At 42.2% G+C, this 19,624-nt stretch overlaps 1 protein-coding gene across 1 annotated transcript in view; it reads left to right on the top strand.

Annotated features, from left to right (window-relative positions):
* Nucleotides 1-19,624, top strand: part of DSCAM (DS cell adhesion molecule) — a 651,058-nt gene that overhangs the window by 609,360 nt on the left and 22,074 nt on the right. The window contains exons 28-30 of the mRNA XM_035028849.1: nucleotides 8,026-8,056; nucleotides 14,703-14,818; nucleotides 18,353-18,502. Coding sequence (XP_034884740.1) covers nucleotides 8,026-8,056; nucleotides 14,703-14,818; nucleotides 18,353-18,502 — 297 coding nt within the window. The remainder of the gene's footprint in view (nucleotides 1-8,025; nucleotides 8,057-14,702; nucleotides 14,819-18,352; nucleotides 18,503-19,624) is intronic.

The raw sequence follows: 19,624 nt of genomic DNA, 5'->3' as shown, positions 1-19,624 counted from the left end.
AAGGAAAGGAAAGGAAAGGAAAGGAAAGGAAAGGAAAGGAAAGGAAAGGAAAAGAAAGGAAAAAAGAAAAGGAAGATAGGACTCAAGCAATTTAGCCAACCTATATTTCTTCCTTCCTGAGAACTTTACTAATTTTAGAGCATAGCGACCTCCTAAGTCTAAATTGTCTGCAAGTGCTACATTTTTTTAAAAATCTGTAACCTTATCCAGGAGTCCAGAAGCCATATTTTGCTTGTAATCATGCCCTGATTTTTCCCCACTTATAAATGCTTCAAAGTGCAAGGTTACAGAACAAATCTCTGGCTGGGTCCATAATCCCAGAAGCCCTAACCTTGTAAAAATTTGATTCCCACATCAAGTAATCAATACCAGTATCACTAAAAACTTCCTCCTTTAGTGTGAGTCTACCCAAGAAGGTGCAAAGTTATGTTGGCACCAGCCAGTTGGGTCAACTGGCATGCCAAGCCTAAAAGCTACTTCTGGAACTTCAAATAAACTAAAGATAAAAGTCAATGGAGGATATAAAATTTGACCATGCTTCTGTGGCAAAATGCCTTTCTTCCTGTGAACAGAAGCCTAGTTATTTTAAGCATGCTTTGAAATGGGTTAATATTATAAAAACAGATCAGTTCCGGAAGGCCACTCCCAGAGAGAATGTGGCCTCGTGGTTCTACATGGGCTCGGGTGAAGGGGCGGGCCATGAGGGATGGCCAGCGTCTGCTGAGCTCCAACATCCCATTCATCTGCTCTGCAAATGAGCTAAATGCTTTCCTTAGTTGTAAGACCAAAAATTCGCTTGAACTTTAATAATCTAAAGGAAGAGCAGTGTAGAGACTTCTTCACCAAGCTAATGAATGTCCAAACTGTGGTTTATTTGAGATCAGAAACATGTGCTCTGAAACTTTATTTCTCTTCCTTCCTTCCCTCTTCCTTCCTTCTTTCCTTCCCTATTTCCTTCCTTTTTTTCTTTTTTTTTTTTTTAAGCCTTAATTTCTTAATAAAATTATTCTTTCAAAACTCCAAATTTGCAATGGGAGAATTGAGTAAAAGGGGTCTCTGTATCAGAGTGGGGAGCAAAGGAGCATTAGGACAGCAGCAGGGCCAAGCCAAGGGCAGCCAGTGGAGCGAGGTACAGAGAGCGGGTAGTAAGGAGGGAGAGAGTTGGCGTCAGGCCTGGCGCCTTGCCCCCCTGGGTGTTCTAGTTGGTGCGTGTTTGTACTTGCAGTTTTCGTAGATTGCAAGTCTATATTGTTTTCTTTTTTGAATATTTATTTAGTTGTGGGTTTTGGATCAGCTTTCATAGCATGCTGATGATTGGAAGTCCGATTTGTCATCTGGTAAAAAAACATAAATGCAGGCTCATAGCTCTTACAAAAAGATCTACTTTATGAGACCCATTTCAATTCCACAGAAAAGCAGGGATTGTTGTCAGGGAGTTTGCAAAGAACTCTTGATAGATAGTAAAGCTAGATAAAATCTGCTACTCCCAAACTGGTTTTTATTTGGGGGGGTGTGCGCAAGTCACTGCCCAACAGAAGTATGAACCTAAGTATATTCCACTTTACTTAACTAGAACTTCAGAAATGAAAGTGTAGTCGTGTGGCTATGAATAGGATTTATCTTTTTTAATGCAACATTTGGGCACGCAAAATATGAGGCAGCTCAGACTCTCAGTTGGCAGAGCTGTGGTGCTTGAGACTTGCCTTGTGCTCTCCCGAGGCACATGGCGGTGCTGCCTGGTGGATGAGAACTTTTGTGCTGCGTGTAGAGCCACAATGGGAAGAGTGGTCCACAAAAAGAACACAGGAACTGGGCGAGACCACGCTATAATACTCGTTACCCAACAGGGGTGCCTCTTCCTGAGAGCCCACTGAATCATGCAGTAATCAATAGAGGACTCATATCTACGTTTTCACCTTCTTCCTCTTCTGTCACACTTAACTCTACGCTACCTTGTCTTTGTCTTTCCACAGCAGTGCAAAAAGATAGAGTGTAAACTTGATATTATATTATGCCCTATTTTGCTGATATGGAAACTTAAGGGAACTTGTCCAAACTTACAGACCAGGACAGAGCTAGAGAGAGTGCCCAGCTTGCTGCTGCCCAACCCCAGTTCTCTTTCCATGAAACTTCCTCAGATTTGGGAATGGTCAAGAAAGAAATGGGACATCCCATCAATATTGTTCACTTTGAAAGTGTTGTCAATGAAACATGGAGTCAGAAGATACATTAACACAGAATCAACGGCTACTTTATTTTATTTTTTTCCCATGGAAAATATTTGGTTTATTCATTTTTTATCTCTATATTCAATACCTCTGTCTTCCATATCTTCTACCTGATGTCCTTCTCTCTGTATTATTGAAAGACAATTCCATACTCAGCTGCATTGCTTCTCACCAGCTCCTGAATCCTCACGGTCTCACTTCCATTCCCACCCCTCAAATGCTCTCCTGAAGGCAGATGACCAGTTACCTTCTGATCACCAAATTCTCCTTTCAGCTACCATTTGGTACATTCAGAGTGTTAGCAAATGTTTTTTTTGAAACCCCTTCCTTCCAAATATCCTGGTGATATTTCTCTATCATGCCCCAGCCCAGAAGATTAACAGGGAAACACAGAGCCAAGGATGGATATGCAGGAGTAGCAAAGGGCTTTAGGAAAGGTGTCACAAAGTCTAAATCTCAGATTGAGCTGAAATTTGTGGGGGGAAAATGTGACAGGCAACACAAGAGGCTGATTAGCGAGAACAAGCCTTGAGATGATGTTCTCATATTAACAGATGGCAGGTAGAAAGAACAACTCAATGTCTGTCTTGCTTTGATGTGCACCAGGAGAAGTGCTATTCAAACCATAAAATGTGGAAGAAGAATTACAAAAAAGGAAAAAAAGGACAGAGAGGGAGCAGGAAGGAGGATAGGAGAGGGGAGAGAGGGAAGGAAAGAAAGACGGAGAGAAGGAAGGGATGAAGGAAGGAAGGAAAGATGGAAGGAAGAAAGGAAGGAAGGAAAGAAGGAAAGGAAGGAAGGAAGGAAGGAGCTTAAGAAAATAATCAGAGCCCCTGATTATTTAAATTGACTTATTATTTCAAAACCTACTATGTTCTAGTCATTATGGGAGCAAAAAAGGGAAACTGAATAAAATAATAGTTCTGATCTCTTGCTAGTGGGGAGGAAGGCATGTTTACAAGAAACTATGACACAAATTCTAAATGATAAGCAACATACAATGGACACCAATAAATGCTATGATAATACACTGAAGGGGAAGATTTTTTTTCCCACAGGAATTATTAGGAAGCATATCACGTGGTACTGGTCCCTAGACCCCAAAGGATGATGTCTTAGGATTCTGGACAAACATTTTCCAGACATAATCCCAAAATCTTTCTGGATAGTATTTGAACAATCAAATTAAAGGTGTTGGAAACTATACTCCATACCCATTGTCAAAAACAATAAATTCTAAAAATTACAGATTGAAATAAAGTAGTTTAGGTTATAGAAAGGATGGTTTGTGAGCAATCAGGAAATTATAGGGACCAGCAGAGGCCCAGACAAATTCTACTTGCACTGGGACAGGGCTGACTAATAAAAGAGTACCAGGCTGAAGTCCGGGCAGGCTGAGCCCATTTTGGAGGTGCCAGAACTCCAAGGGGGAAAGCTAATGTATTAGTGGGAAGACTCCAAATTTGAAGAGTTTTGAAAGGCTGGAACCAAAGAGATAAAATGTAATAGGGATCATTGTAAAATCTTCTATATAAGTGGTAAAAATTCATTTGCAACACACGTAATGAGCATCGTGTCCTCGCGGGTGTGTGAGAAAGAGAATATCAAAAAATGACCAGTTTCTGCGCTCGGCCTTATTTAATAAAGGACAATAAGAAATCACAGGTCTTTCATAGAAGAGAGTCCCAGGGAGAGAATTACCTAGAAATTATGCTACCTGAGGAGGGATTGAGAAGATTAGAAACTTCAACTTGGAAAAGAGACAGGTGGCTCGCATCGGCATGGAGATACTCACATGGCTTATGAATGGTTCCAGGTGTCCTCATTATGTCCAGGTAGAAATTACAACAAGGGCTCTCACCACAAGAGCAGAATGATGTTTCCCACAAGGAAATGTATCTCCAGGAAAAGCTGATGTGCCTAGCAGGGACTGGGCTGAACCTGGAGAGGAAGATGACTTGGCCAATGGAGAGAGGACATGGGAACAAGAAACCACCGTGTCAAGTGGAGAGGCCTGTGCTGGACACGGTGCAGAGGGGTGCCTGAGGTCCAGAGAACCAAGGCACCAACTTCACCTGGGGAGCTTGGGAGGCTGCACAGGGCAAGTCACATCTGCATGTGGTGCAGTAACAAAGGAAGCTTTCCAGGAGCCCTGTCATGGGGTCTGCAAAGAACGTAAGAGTGAGAACCTAGGTCTAGAGGCTGGACGTGAGGGGCAGCAGGGCTGGAAAGACTGCTTGGGACCAGCATGCAAAGGCTCTTGCTCTGTGCCGAGTCCTATCGGCAGGGAGGTCCCTTTGAGAGTTGCAAAGCACAGGTGTGACACAGTGAGGGGTGTGTTTCAGATCCATCCCCCTTCCTGCAGGTACATGTCACTTAGAGGACTGACACACTGGAGGTGGGAAGGCCAAGGAGGAGGCTGCTGACTCGTCATGAGATTCGAACTGAGCAGAGAGAAAAAAAGCAAAGGTCCCATGGGGACATGTTGAGGTGACAGATCAACAGACTTGACAGCGAGTCAAACCTGAGAGCAGAGGTGGGGCGCTGTAAGGATGGCCAGCATCGACCCCTCCCTGGAGTGCTCGGTGGCCCAGCTCATTTGAATATCTGCCCAAGACACTGTGGCAAGGAGGCAAACATTTACTGCAGTGCTGACTTGAAGATTCTTTCATGCTCTTAAGATTCCATGATTCCATGATTCTAAAAGTGTTCTTCACTTGCCCCAGATTCTCTTCTCACCCCTAAACAAAAGTGTGTCCGAGATTTTGTCATCTCTTTTCACTATCCCTACATGAATATGAAGAAGACCCTGGACCCCATCTCAGTCCTGAAATCTCTCTCAAACTCGATTCCAAATCTGCCTGGAACGGCCTGACCTCATGTCCCACAGCTTACGTTAACATGGCCGAGTACTGCGGTAGGTTTGAAGCCAAGCATCTCGGCTCCAGCCACATTGCTGCTTCCATGTCCTTTCAGACTCCTGTGCTTGGCGCTGTGTTACCCTACATCCAGCCCTGCATATCCTCAATCTTGCCACTTCCCTAGACTCCCTGCAGCCTCTCTGCTGGTCCCTTCCACACCCAGCGGTCCAAATTCTTGCAGACGCCATCCATCTGCTCTAGCATCAAATGCTCCCCGCCCCCATGATCACTACAGCCAACCCTCCCAGCCTCTCACCTTTGCCACCAAGTCCCTGTCCCCAGCCCCCATTCCACCCACTCTGGATGGACTGATGCTAGGACACAGCACCCACACCCAGCCATCACCACCTCTGCTCTCCTTTCACTCCTCTTCTTGGTCCAGATTATGGCCAGTAACACAAAGTCACACCTCCTCAACTCCGTATGCCTTGACCAACTCCAGTTCACAATCACTCCTGGAAACTTCTCTCTCCAGTCAAACTGACCTATTCCTTGCCTCCTGAAGGAGCTCAAATTCCAGTGCACACTGATTTTGTGCCATGGAGCTGTCTTCCCATTGGAGCCTTTGCTACCGGAGTCCCATGTTCCCTTTAAGGTGAGCAGTCTTGGATCTTTCCAGATTGACTCAACCTGAAACCGATGATCCTGGGATCATCGTCCTCAGTCAGCCGGCACTAGGTGTCTGTGCCTCTGTGTGTCCCTGAGGATAGGACACAAATCCCACTCTATGTATAAAGAACCTTGAGGATAGTGATGGTAAAAAAGTTTGAACCAACAGACATTGGTTATGAATTCCCGCTCAGCTTCAGCAGATTACGGAACGTATCTGGGTCTCAGTGTCCTGGTTTCTGAAGGAAGGCATGATAATTCCCAGGCAGAGACCGGCACAATCCAGATTCCCAGTGTGTGCTCCCTTGTGGCCGCAGCCCCCCGTGTCCACTCCCAGAAGACATTTGCACACAGTCCCTGCCCGGTGCACTTGTATTGTGGAGCCCCCATCACTGTGAGTAAAACCCCACCAGCGACGCTTGAGAGCAAACTCACAGAAGAAGTGACTTTCAATTAATAGCAATTTTCTCACAATTTCAGATGAAATCAGGAGGACATAGTAACCAGCCAGAAAGAGAAAGGGATGTGTTGTAAGATGATAAGCATAGGGAAGCATGGACCAAAATGGCTCAGGGTGGTGGCAGCTGTGGACCAGCTTAACCACAGGGAAGACACCTGCTTGCAGTTAGAGCATGCCAGTATTTGAGGGGCGCTCTTTTCCCACATGTTGGATGATGTAATTCCTTAGCACATGGATATGAAAAAAATCATGAGACAGAAAACTGCGCTGACTTCAGGAACAGAAAAAGCATGATGATAATGAGCAAAACGAGGAAACCAGGTCCATTCTGAAGATGCTGGAGACTGAATTACCTTCCAATCATGAGCTGAAGTACAGTGTGTACTCCTTAAATTTCCCCCTCTTTTTTAGACTGTTGAGCTAGCCACTGCTTGGCTGTTACATAGAGCTAATTAATCCCACGCTTTTGGCATGATATGTATATTTACTTTGCAAGTCTTAAATCATTCAGGAAGAGAAGAAACTCGTATCTGCTTGGTTGTTGCGGAGAAAGACATGAAGTAGGAAGTTAAAGGCTGGTTTGCTTTCTTTGCTTCACCATATGGGTGGGGAGAGAGCTGTTTCATTTCCCATCTGTTTCATTTCCCAGAACCCATCTGTGCACAAAACCAGGGCCCCATTGTGAGGTTAGCAGTGGGAGCTGGCGTGGCTGACTCGAAAAACTGAGCTTTGGTTCATGGAGGCACCAGCCCATGGGTGGTTATCCCCGTGACTGCCCGCACCCCCTCAGTAATCCCATGCTGCTCCCGACATGACAATGATTGCACTTAAATGTCAGCCCCCAAAAGATGAAAGATGAGATGAAAATGCTCCAACATTTGCATTTCTCCCCTATAGAGCCAGTCACATAGCTGAATCCATTTCCAGAAAGTTCTGTTCATTGAATACTACATTTAACATCAAGACTTTTTAAAAAGAAAAGCAAGAAGACGGATTTTGTATTCTAAGAAAGCAAACATTCATTTCTTGCCAGGACAAAATGTCTAAGAAGAAAAACAAATTATATTTTAAGGGAGATGAGGACTTCAAAGCAATGCCACCAAAAATGTAGAATTTTTTTTTTCCACATCATTTTTAGACAGAATTTCTTTTGTCAGGGGTGGTAACCAAATCTTAGTAAACAATGTCCTCAGAGACAAAAAATGAAGAAAATTTTTACTTTGGAATTTGAAATAAGCATCTGAGTTTCTAGACACAGTGATATGCCGTTTATACAATTCTTTGATCAACCTAAGGAACTCACAGCTCTATAATAATGCCTTTTTAAAGTGATCTACAGTGTCATACGTTTTTAAATTCTGATATTTTGATAACAAAAAGAGTAGAATGTGTACTACATAAGTAAACTTTCAAAACGTTAATTTTCTGACTACTGAAAATAAAATTGGGTTTCCAAAAATTGGCAAATATATACACTGTAAGAAGACTTTAGCAGGTGTCTGAGAATTTTTATGATCCCAGAGTATTATGCTTTTTTTGAAATGTATGTTTATGTATATATGCATATATGTTTCAAATATATATATATTTCAAAAATATATTTTTTCAAAAATATATAAATATATTCTCTCATGTAGAAGAAATAAGGAATCCACTAAACTTTTGGTTATTAGTAGTGATATATGGATTTACATTTACATTTTAAAATGGCTGTTGTCATCTGACTCTGTAGAATATTTGTCGTAAATGCCTAAGTGAATGTTAATGAGTTGTTTATCATGTACTAATATTAACTTTCTCTCCCCAGATGCGAAGAGTTTAGCTGAAATGCTCATGAGGTAAGAACAAAACCTACCGTCTCAGATATCGTGTTTAAAAGAATAATTTCCAACTTGCTTTAATGCTTTTTAAATAATTATCTGAAATTGATAGCACATCTTATTTTTGATACATAAAGTCCGTTCTATGTACCAAATATCCATGTTATGCCTAATGTGATATGTATATACCAAATAATATACTTTTATACATGCCATAGGTAGTTGTCTTGTTGGCCAAACTCACCCAGTGGAATGTTTCCCATTAAGCTGGGACTAAAAAGGCACATTATAAGGAAGTAGTTTTGGTTTTGTTTCCACCCAAAGATACTATCTTTGAGGTTGAGCCTTCTTCTTTAACAGTTAGTCAAGTGAAAAGAAAGCCCAAAAGGCTTTGGGTGTTACACACAACTAATGAATCATTGAACACTACACCAAAAACTAATGATGTACTATATGTTGGCTAATTGAATTTAAACTAAAAAAAAAAGAGGAAATACATTGTTCACATGATCAAGAAAGATTCTCCCTGCCCTCAGCTCCCATGGCACCTTGAGCACCCCTCCACTAGAGCACTCACCAACTTCTGCTGCAAATATCTATTCACTGTCTGGTCTTGGAGGTCATAGCCTGATATGTCATCCTCATGTTAGAAATACCAGCAGTATAGTCGATGAATGACTAGTGGTAGTTGAATAAGTAAGTGAATTTTCACAGCTGTAGAAGACACCCCAGTATTTACATTTTAAGCCTTTTTTGTATTGTAATGATTAAACCAAAAGTGAAAAAGGATAATCAGAGTCTGGAAATCAGATAAGAAAAATGTCAGGGACCCTAATGGTGCTGCCATTTTAGGATGTTTACTGTAGGAGAAAAAGAGGATGGGCTGTGGGGTCTCTCCTACTCCCCACCCCACCACTGTTGGATTTAACATCCTTCCCCATCTTTGCATATAAAATTGGTACTTTTTTTATTATTCACAAAGAGCCCATGACCCATATCACCAGCATCTTTGAAGACCTAAGGCAGAGGTCAACTGCCATTGGCCCACTGATTACATTTTACACAGACATCTTTGTTTGGCCATACCGTGTTTTAAAACTATGTGCATTGTAGGTAAAGGATATGGAGGACTCAGGATTACTCTGAAATATTTGGAGTGAGCAATTAAATAAACATAAGTGACATTTGCTAAAATTAGGAATTAGGAAGATAGATGCAGGGTACAGACTTTTTTTTTTTTTTTTTAGGACAGGGAAAGCGGAATGTTGATGGGAATGAAAAGACTTGTACGGGTTATGGGATGCTTTCCAAGTGTCCAATGAAAATGTCAAATAGATAGCTGGTAGCAGGAATCTAGACCTCAGAGGAGAACTCAGAAATGCAAACGGCCTGTAAAATGTATCTCTCATAATGGGTCCTTGACCACATCCTTCTGGATCAAACTTGCATGAGGAGAATATGAAAATCTATATGAAATGCTCGGAATCCATGCTCTAATATAAGTCTGTACTTGTTCGCTAAGCAAGTATTGGGACATTTTTGTGGTCACATGGAAGGCATCCAAACACACATGCACCTGTGCAGAGCAAATCTGACAAAACATCTGGAAAACAAAACAAAACCAAACCAAAAAAACAAGCCAGAGTCATTCAATTTATAGTACTTATCTAGCAAATAAAATAAACTTTCTAATGTAGACTTAAAAATATGAATTCATTGGTGACATTTAGAAATTGAGAGATTTCTTTTTTCTCTTTTATTATTATGTTCAATTAGCTAACGTATAGTACATCATTAGTTTCTGATGTAGTGTTCAGTGATTCATTAGTTGTGTATAATACCCAGTGCTCATCACATCACTCGCCCTCCTAAGAGATTTCGTATAAAATTGTAGCTTTCTGACTTTCTTGAAAATATTCTGGCCATACTGGGCACACCTTAGAGATAATGGCAGTCTGGAGCTCCATCAAATGCTCCCTGTAGACTGGGCATGACTTTTGCCCTGTATAACAGATCACCATCCCCATCTCCACCCAGCCTACTTCACTGGTTTGTACCCCAGCCTGGTACCTGCAGCCCTCCCAGAGACCTTCCAGCCACTTCCTTCAGCCACTCTTCAACCAGAGATCATGTCTGCCCAAACCCCGTGACACTGGAATCTGTGTTTTCTGACATGTTCAACATTTGTTTGGTTAGGATGAGTAGGTATTAGCTTCTCTAATATCCTAGAATGCATCCCTCCCCCTTCTTATTAGCCCCAAGCAAGACATCAAAAAGCATCTTCTTCATTAATAGGTCAATCACTGTGGTTGAAAGACCACCTCTTGAGTAAAGCAGGAATTAATAGTGGTATTTGAGGTTAACAGTTGCCAATATGAAATTAGGAACATTCAAACTGGTAATTACTCCCACTTAAGGTAGTTGAGGTGGTTTTCCTTCAGAGGGTACAGTGATTGAAAAGGAAGAGAATTTCTAAGCTTCTCAAATAGGTGGATTTTTATGGGATTAATTTAGAAGCAAACGCAATGCTTTAATCATGAAGGGTCAGTTCAATCTAAGTTTGGCAGGTTAATGGGGCCAAGCAACAAAAGACCCTGTCACCTACCTGGAGACTTGAGGGCCAACCGTATTTCGAATGTGGTCTAGAAAATCTAGGCAAGTCATATCTGTTGGTAGAGAGAGGCTACAGAACTGCTGTCTCTGATCTTCGCTGCTGATTGAGTGGGAAATTGAGGACATAGCAGGCTGGTGCAGTGAGAACATAGAACCACAAGCCTACATTGTAGGCCTCACGTTGCCATTTGCTGGTTCTGTGATCTTGGGCAAGTCATTTTCCCTCTGTATGCCCCACTTTCCTCATCTAAAAAAATAACAATTTGCAATTATTCCTAGCTTTATCATTCTGTGATCTTGGTGAAGGTAACATATTTTCCAACCATGTTCCACAAAAAATGTATCTGCATACTTTAGTGGGATTAGCTGTCCCAGGGCCAGGAAGGCAGATGCTACTGTGGGACAAACACAGATAAGCTGGTGCCAGGGTATTCCCCACAAGGTATCGTCTCCCGTCTCCCGTCGCTGGGCTTTGTGCTTCTGCACATTCCTCGATTTCACCCATGCAAATCACCCCCCACAGAGAGAAAGAGAGACTTCACCCACCATGCCCAGATAGAAAGGATATTCCTTTTTTATGATTATGTGAAAATAATTTAAAGAAAAATAGCAGCCTTCTAAGAGGTAAGACTGGCATTAGCCAATACGTGGTTAATATACAAAGACCAGTATTATTAAAAGCTATCTATAAGTGGAAAAGGGTGGAGAAGGGTTCAAACTGAGAACTTAAATAAGGTTAGCTTTTTTGATGTTCATATCTTTAGACAAATAGTAAAACAAACAAACAAAAAACACCCAACTATTATAATGAGGTCCTGATAGCCCTACAGTTATTCAAACTTATGGAATGCTTCATATCATATTTGGGAAGGTGGGTGATGTGCAGACTTTTTCATCAGTCCCCCCACCCCCACAAAGCTTAAGGAAATACCAAGACTTTAAAGAGTTTTAACAACTGCAAGTAATTTATTGGCTAAGCTGAGAAATACAATCCTTGGTGAACGAGGGTCAGCTCTTTGTCATTTTAATCAGACAACCAGACGGCAAATGGATGGTGGAAGATGATATTTCAATAATAACTAACATATTTAAGCATGATTCCATATCATAAAAAAGATGCAATTTTGTTTCTACAGTGAAAACATTCAGAATCTTTTCACAAATGAGTTTTCCTCGAATAGGTTTTTTTGGGGGAGGGGAGGGTTTACTGCTGCTTTAATGACCAATTGTTATAATTTTAGAGAATCAGCCTTCCTAGAACCATAGATTATAGACTATGGCAGCCACATTAAGAAAGTTGAGACCTAATAACCCTTTAAAATGAGAAGAATATTACCTCCTCTGGGACCTGTCACTCACTCCCACTGTACCCTCCAAACAACATGATTTATTCAACAAGCTTCAACAAATACTTATTGAGCACCTACTCCGGCCACATACTGCTCTAAGTTCCAGGGGTGTATAGGGGCAGAACGGAAGGAACTATCCCTTGTAGAGCTCATATTCCAGTGGAAGAAACAGATCACAAACAAGATAAGTCAATTACACATATGCTCAAGAGTATTCAGTGCCAGGGAAACAAGATTCAACAGAGGATGGGGAGGAGAAGCATCAGCAGTGCCCAGAGCTAGGCCAATCTGGCTCCATTGAAGACAGCACCTGCACCAAGCTCTGAAGCCAGAGAGGGAGCCAGCCACTTGGCCACTGGAATGGGGGGAGGGGGCATTTCTTCTAAGCAAAGGGAACAGCAATGCAAAGGGAGAGAGGAACAATTAGCTCCTGAATCTCAAGGTTTGTTGGGCCATGTTCTTGCCTTTCCACTACGGGGCTTGACAGCGTGCATTCCTTCAAGGAGAAGGAGAAATTTACTTCCAGCTTTGACTGTCTCTGTTTATGAAGTTCAATCAATTCTAAGTCCTCGTGCCCACTGCATTGGGGCACAGTAGCTATTTAGCATGCTTCCTGTGTCAGTCTGACAGTGGACCCCTTATTGTTAAAGATAGTCTGCGCTCGGGTTCATAGTGTTTAATAGAGCAGCCACTGACTGCCTCATAACTATTCATGATGAGCAGAAGGAACTAGCTCACATTTCTATTTTTGGTGCAAGGACAAGCTCAAGTCCCTAGTGGAGTTTCTAAACAGACCTTTCAGATACTCACAGAGGAGTAGTTCCCCATCTGTTTTTGTGGAAATAGAGCTTGTCTAAACTGCAACCCCCAAGTCACCAAAATGTTCTTCATTTTATACAAGTATTTGATTCTTTGCTTTAAAACACACACACACACACATACAAAATGAAAACGTAGTTAAGTAAATAATTTCAAAAAGTATATAGACAATGTGAAAAATTCAGGCCAAACATTTGAATTTGGGCTCTGCATAATTAGCATGATCTAGCTACATAACCCAGTTACTCATCTGCAGAGCAAGAAATCTGGTTCAAGATCAAGTCCTAAGTAGGAATGACGCACCTCTTAGAAGCTGTTGTTTCTGTAGGTTGTTTTGTTTATACTCAAATGAGGGAAGGGCCATTACAAAATATTCAGAATATTAACACAGACTTCAACATTTAAATGTCTACTGGGGTTCTTGAATGAACTTGACCTTTGGATTATTAACATTCCTTCAGCTACAGGGTTCAAGGGTAGATGAATCCTCATCAACAAGAAAGGACCTAGGACTCCTGGGGAATGCTTAGTCGGGAAGAAAAACATTTAAGATGTAGTATGACTATCCTTTTATCATTCTCTACTAAAAGTAACTAACACAGAGGTAAATCATCCAGTGAAGTAGGCGCCAGAAATCTTTCTCAAAGTCGATTTTGGCAATTGTTGAGCTGGATTTATGGATGCCATAGTTTACCACATTGATGAATTATTCTGAATGATTGTTGCTCTTTAGAAGTTGTTTTACTACACAGATGACCCTTGAACGATGCAGGCATTAAGAGCGCTAACCCCCACATACAGTCAAAAATCCACATACAACTCTTGATTTCCCCAAAACTTAACTGCTAGTAGCCTACTGTTGACCAGAAGCCTGACCCATAACATAAACAGTCAATTAACACATGCTTTGCGTATTATATGTATTATATACTGCATTCTTACAATAAAATAAGCTAGAGAAAAGAAAATGGTACTAGGAAAATCATAAGGAGGAGAAAACATTACAGTACCAGACTGTATTTATGGAGAAAAATCTGCATATAAGTGGACCCGTCCAGTTCAAACCCATGTTCTTTAAGGGTCAACTATACATTATTTTGAAATCTTCTCAATCCTTACAACTCTGTAAAGACTGCACAATCACTCCTGTGATGTAGGACTTTTTTTGTGTTTTTGTGAAACATGCAGATTATTTTTTTTTTCTGTAGGCTGTAACTGAATTTGATTATCCCATGCCATTTTACTACCTATTTTCATTTACTTCTAGAAGCTCAAAGAGTAATTTTCTGGTACACAAATTCTTATAGTAGTTGGGTTTTGTTTTTAATTCTAAAATACAATATCAGTTAGGATAAACTAGTGTCAGGGAAGTTAACAAGGTTTATGATTTATTACTAGAACAAAAATAAAACTACGCCAGATGTAAATACAAATCCATTAGTAGAAGCCCCACCCAATGAGCAGCGAGCACACATGCTTCCTCCCTTGCCATCACTGGAATATCTCATGTCTGACAAATAAGAGTGTTGTTGGTTTAAGAATCACTTTTTTTTTTTTTTTTGGTTTTACTTAGCGTTACACAAGAAAAGGGAAATTCCAAAGGTTCTATCAATATGGAACCAATCCCTATTGACAGTTTTCATTCTTTGAGCCTCACAACTGATTGCTGAAGCTTAATATTAGTAAATATCATTTGAATGAAGGGAAAAAACTGTTTTTCCTTCTCCTTATCCCCTTTTCCTTCCTTGCTTTTTTTTCCCCCTCCCATCCCCACAAGGCATTCAAATAATTGGATACCAAACCCAGTGGTTGTATAAGCCCCTGTTGGCATCATGTAAGTCTGAACTGCATTTGTTCATGAATCCCCTCTATTTTATCCCCAGTAAGAATACCCGGACTTCGGATACCTTGAGCAAGCAACAACAGACCTTGAGAATGCACATTGACATACCCAGGGCTCAGCTTTTGATTGAAGAGAGAGACACAATGGAGACCATCGGTAAGGTGCCTTGTTTGTGGCCTTACACAATGTGGCTGCTACAGCTGTGCCCTCTCAGCCCAAACCCCAGTGGTTATGGGAACGTCTTGAGTGCTCCACAAGCAGAGGTAGAAGGGAGATCATTGTTATTGAGGAGAATAATAAATACCAGCAGATGTGGGTGGGGAAATGAACTCACACGTAGCTCAGAGGTCACCTGAGACAGGAGTTCCCCAACTTTGATCCGTGCCGGGTCTTTCCTGCAGAGACTATTGGTGCCTCTCCAAAGAACAAACACCTGTAATCAAATAAGCCTAGAAGGGTCACACACTAAAGCCCATCCTGGAAATTCACTCAGTGCCTTCTTCAGCTACAATAAGGCCTTCATTAAAGAAAACATTTAAAATCTACTTAGCATTTAACAAACAAGTGTCTGTGCATGGGCTGCCTTTTCACCATCCCTCAGCACCACGCAGACACCCTGGGATGGGGTCCTTGGCAGTGCTTTGGGAAACACCCAGATCCATGTTTCACCTGGAGAACGTCTGTGTCTGGTTCGCCCAGAACCCTGCTGTCTTGACTCTTTCCAGCCCTTTCCATTCAAAATCCGCTGTTCTATACTGCCTTCTTACACAGGTCTACTTACTCCAGAATCAGAGACTTTATATTTCCATTGCAATAATGATCAGAAGAATAGCTAACATTTACTGAGGGCTCTCTAATGTCACCTACTTTTATAAGCACTTTATGTGCATCCTTTCATTTAACCCACCCAATCAACGTAGGAAAAAGATACTACTTTGTAATTGGAGCATTGAGAGCTTACATAGCTTGCAGGTCACTTAGACTAGAGCAGAACCAGGGCAAGGCCCCCACCCAGCCGCCAGCCTAGCCTCCTGTGACTGTCACCACCTGCTTCCATATCAACAAGCTTCTTCCCAGAAGCCCTCACCTTAGAAATATCACTCAGCTTTCCAGTATCCATAGAAACAGACTCTGAGGCAGGTTGCCCAGTCTGGCCCTTTTCAAACTTTGCTCAGTGTTTGTTCTGGAAGGTGTTTGCTGGCACTTGGTCCCAGGGCAACCCTATCCTGTGGTTTGGCTAAAATTACCCCACTCCTGGCACCTACGCTAGAAGCCTCCTGCCAGAAAAACAGTGGTAAATGGCCAGATTGGCAGAACATCTCCATTGCTCCTTGCTCCCGCCCTGCATGATTATGTTCTAATAGTACAGCAGAGACATCTTGACTTAGAAGTTCCTAAGTCCTAAGGTTTGGGCTGCTCTTGCTGGCTTTAAGTTTGGTTCAGGCATAATAGCACTTGGAGAAGGTTGGTCAAGCCCAGTGTGGCCCTCAATCAACTAAATTCAGTTAAATACTACCTGTGTTGTTGGAGGGCTCACTTACTCATCCTAAAATACGTAAGATTTTATTTGATAGCTCCCATCAGGACAAAGCACCATGCTTTGTTCTTGATCACCTTTACCTTTCAGGAGTATAGCTGGAATCCCTTTTATTGAACTCCGTAGGTTGGGCATAAAAACCAAGATGTTCCTCTGAAACATCAGTTCAAAAATCAAAATATAATTCCTTTGACCGTATAATATAGTTACAACATTCGATAAATGTTCCTCATCAGACCTGTTAATCATTGTCCCCACGGTGGTTACAATAGGTAGTCATAGCTGGCCTAACACCAGAGAAAGTCTGCTCATCATTCTGTCCATAGTCACTGCCCTTCACCAGAGATGCGTCCTATTCCTCACAGGATCATTGATCACCAAGAGTCGTTTACCTCCTGGTGATGCTTGACAGTTGGTCAATGGCATTTTCTAATTATTAGGAAGTAGAAATGTGATGCTTTAAAACACTCTGGGCTCTGACTACAAGAATCCAATAGGAGAGTGCCATTAATTTCCAGCCAGAATGAATGGTTAACCTCACACACTGACAGGCACCTGAAATTTCCCATTAAGAGTTTGTACCCTAGCCCCGCAGATAATCCAGAGTGCTCTCCACAGGGCTAAGTGTTGGAAACCAGAACATGTCAGTATTATTAGTGAGAAACGAATGTAGATGTTGGGCTTCTGATGCCAGGTCCAGTTGTAAGAACCTGTTTCTGGAGAAAGGCCACCCAGTCTGGGGGCCAGGGGAAGGCTGCGGTGTGACCCCCCGCGCTGAGCCCCGGATCCTGCTGCGGTACCAGCCCACACTGCGTCCCACGCCAGGATGCCAGCAGACACCTTGGCAGTCTCTCTTCTATTTCCCTGCCAAGAAATTTTATTCTAACTTCAAGAGGCTTTCCTCTCCTGCCAGAGCCTGAGTAATTGGATTTTGTAAGGTTCATTCTGTTCAGAGCCTTTTTTGGACACAGAAGTCTAACTGTGTTGTTTATGACTTTCACATCACCGTTCTGTGTCAAGGCACACCACAGCGTGGTCCCAGCTGACTGATAAACTCATATGAACAGCATCCCGGGCTGCGGTGCTTGAAAACGTATGAATATATCCATATATCCTAACGGGAGCTTCCCTTGGAGTAAAAGAGCTCTTAAGGAAGTGTGAAAAGTATCACAACAAAGTAATGAAAATCTTGAGACAACCAAATAATGACACAGCTCAACCAACAGCTTCCTTTCCAAGCACTAAAATGCTCCATATTCATCTGAACCCAGGCTCCTGCTTCCCTAACCTTCAGGTGCCAGCTGGGCTTGGAAATCTGACAAGTGAGTCATTTTGAGAAATCAATTAAAAGATGTTCTAGAGTAATTAAGGCTCAGAAGAGGTGGGAAGGAACATACAACAGAATCTTTAAAATAGAGGAATCAATAAACTCTGAAGACCAGCCCTTCTCTTTCCCACACCTCCCCCCAACCCCAAGCATTGGCCAAGTTCAGCATGAGAGCCCCTCAAGTGTAGAGAGCTGTGGTGGTGGTGTTCTTCTAGTTCTGCAAACAGAGCTGACTTGCAGGGGCAGCCCCATCACTGGGTGGTGCCGGCTTCCCTGCTGACAACTCAGGTGAGCCTTTGACAAATACAGGATTCCCGAACTCTGTTAAGCAGGCAGCAGCAACAACAAGCCTCCCCAAATCAGTGTTTGCTTTGTGAGAAGACCCTCTCTGTGGTCACTCTCTTTCATTCGTGCTCTGAAAGCCAACACTCTTAGCACTCTCCAGTGGTTCTTTTTTTTTTTTTTTAAAGATTTTATTTATTTATTTGACAGAGGGAGACACAGCGAGAGAGGGAACACAAGCAGGGGGAGCGGGAGAGGGAGAAGCAGACTCCCTGCCGAGCAGGGAGCCCGATGTGGGACTCGATCCCGGGACTCCAGGATCATGACCTGAGCCGAAGGCAGTCGCCCAACCAACTGAGCCACCCAGGCGCCCCTCTCCAGTGGTTCTAACGTGGCGCTTGAATTTTTAGTTGTTTTTGCTGCTTTAGATGAGGCCGTAATTGCGGTTGTAATGAATGATAACACAAGGACCTGGGGAGAGAGGCAGCGAGCCATGGAAAGAGGGTAAACATGTCTGGTTTCCCCCGTCCCTGCTGTTCTGCAGACGATCGCTCCACGGTCCTGTTAACGGATGCTGACTTTGGGGAGGCGGCGAAACAGAAGTCCCTGACAGTGACGCACACGGTCCACTACCAGTCAGTGTCACAGGCCACCGGGCCCCTGGTGGACGTTTCGGACGCGCGGCCGGGAACGAGTAAGTGGCCAGACAGCGCAAACCGTGTGGGTGTTGTCAACACCGACGAGACGTGGATGCTCTGTCCCCGTCAAACGGAGGTGGGGCTCATTGGCCCCGCACCCAAGAAACAGATACGCACGATAGTAGTTTTCTTTGGGACAGTGAGTTTTTACTGTTGGATCTGAGCTGGTTTTCAAATTGTGTCAGCTGAAGCCAATAACCCTTGGTAGTGATTTACTACGAAAGTGCTAGAAATTTCAGGTAGAGGTAATTTTTTTTTAATTTGGACGACACTGGAAAAGGGGAAGGTAATTAACATGAGTGAGTATCTACTCTGTGCCAGGATTAGGATAAAAAGCTTATGTCGTGTATGTTATCTGTAAGGCAACCCTGTGAGGTACCTACTTATAATAGGTATGAATAGATACGATAGCCTCTATTTTACAGGTAGAAAAAAAAATGGATTCTCAGAGAAGTTAGGTAAACAGCCCAAAGTTGTACAGATAATGCATAATGAAGCCAAGATTGAACTGTGGGTCGGTCCGTCCTTGGAGTTCATGCTTTTCTCCTGTACATGCTGTTTGAGAAAAATTGTGGTCCTGACTAATCCAGGGATTATGTTTGACTTAGTTATTAATATCAACATCCATAATATATGGGAATTAATTACTGCAATGAAATTAAATCCCCTAATATGTATCTAGAGCTTATTAACTAGATATTCTTATTCTGTCATAGCTGAAATTGTTTCTAAATCTCTTTAAAGACTGAGAAATTGATGTCCCGATTATTATCTTTTCAAAAGCTTTGATGTCTAGCTTTTAAACCTCTAATCACTCTGCAAAAATTTACATTCTCAGAGTGTTATAATTAGAAAAATAAATATTACAATGTTAAAAGCCGTTTTTCATAAATTCTGACTCGAAAGGCATTTGTGAAATGCGCCGAGCATCATGAATCAAACCAGTTGATTCCTAATAACATTGTAATTTGAAAACAGTTTCAACTGTTACTGAAATTGATTTGAAAAGTTATCCTCAAGAACGTGCTAAAGAAATCTTTTATTCCCCCTTTTGTCTAACCTCACCACCTTCCTTCCCTGATGACATTAGCACACTGAAGATCCGAACGGGCCATGAG

Source organism: Mirounga leonina, unplaced genomic scaffold (assembly GCF_011800145.1).
Source record: "Mirounga leonina isolate KUSES-001 unplaced genomic scaffold, KU_Mleo_1.0 Mir_205, whole genome shotgun sequence".
Lineage (NCBI taxonomy): Eukaryota > Metazoa > Chordata > Mammalia > Carnivora > Phocidae > Mirounga > Mirounga leonina.
The sequence above is the reverse complement of the archived record's forward strand: the minus strand, read 5'-3'. Positions and strand labels throughout refer to the sequence as shown.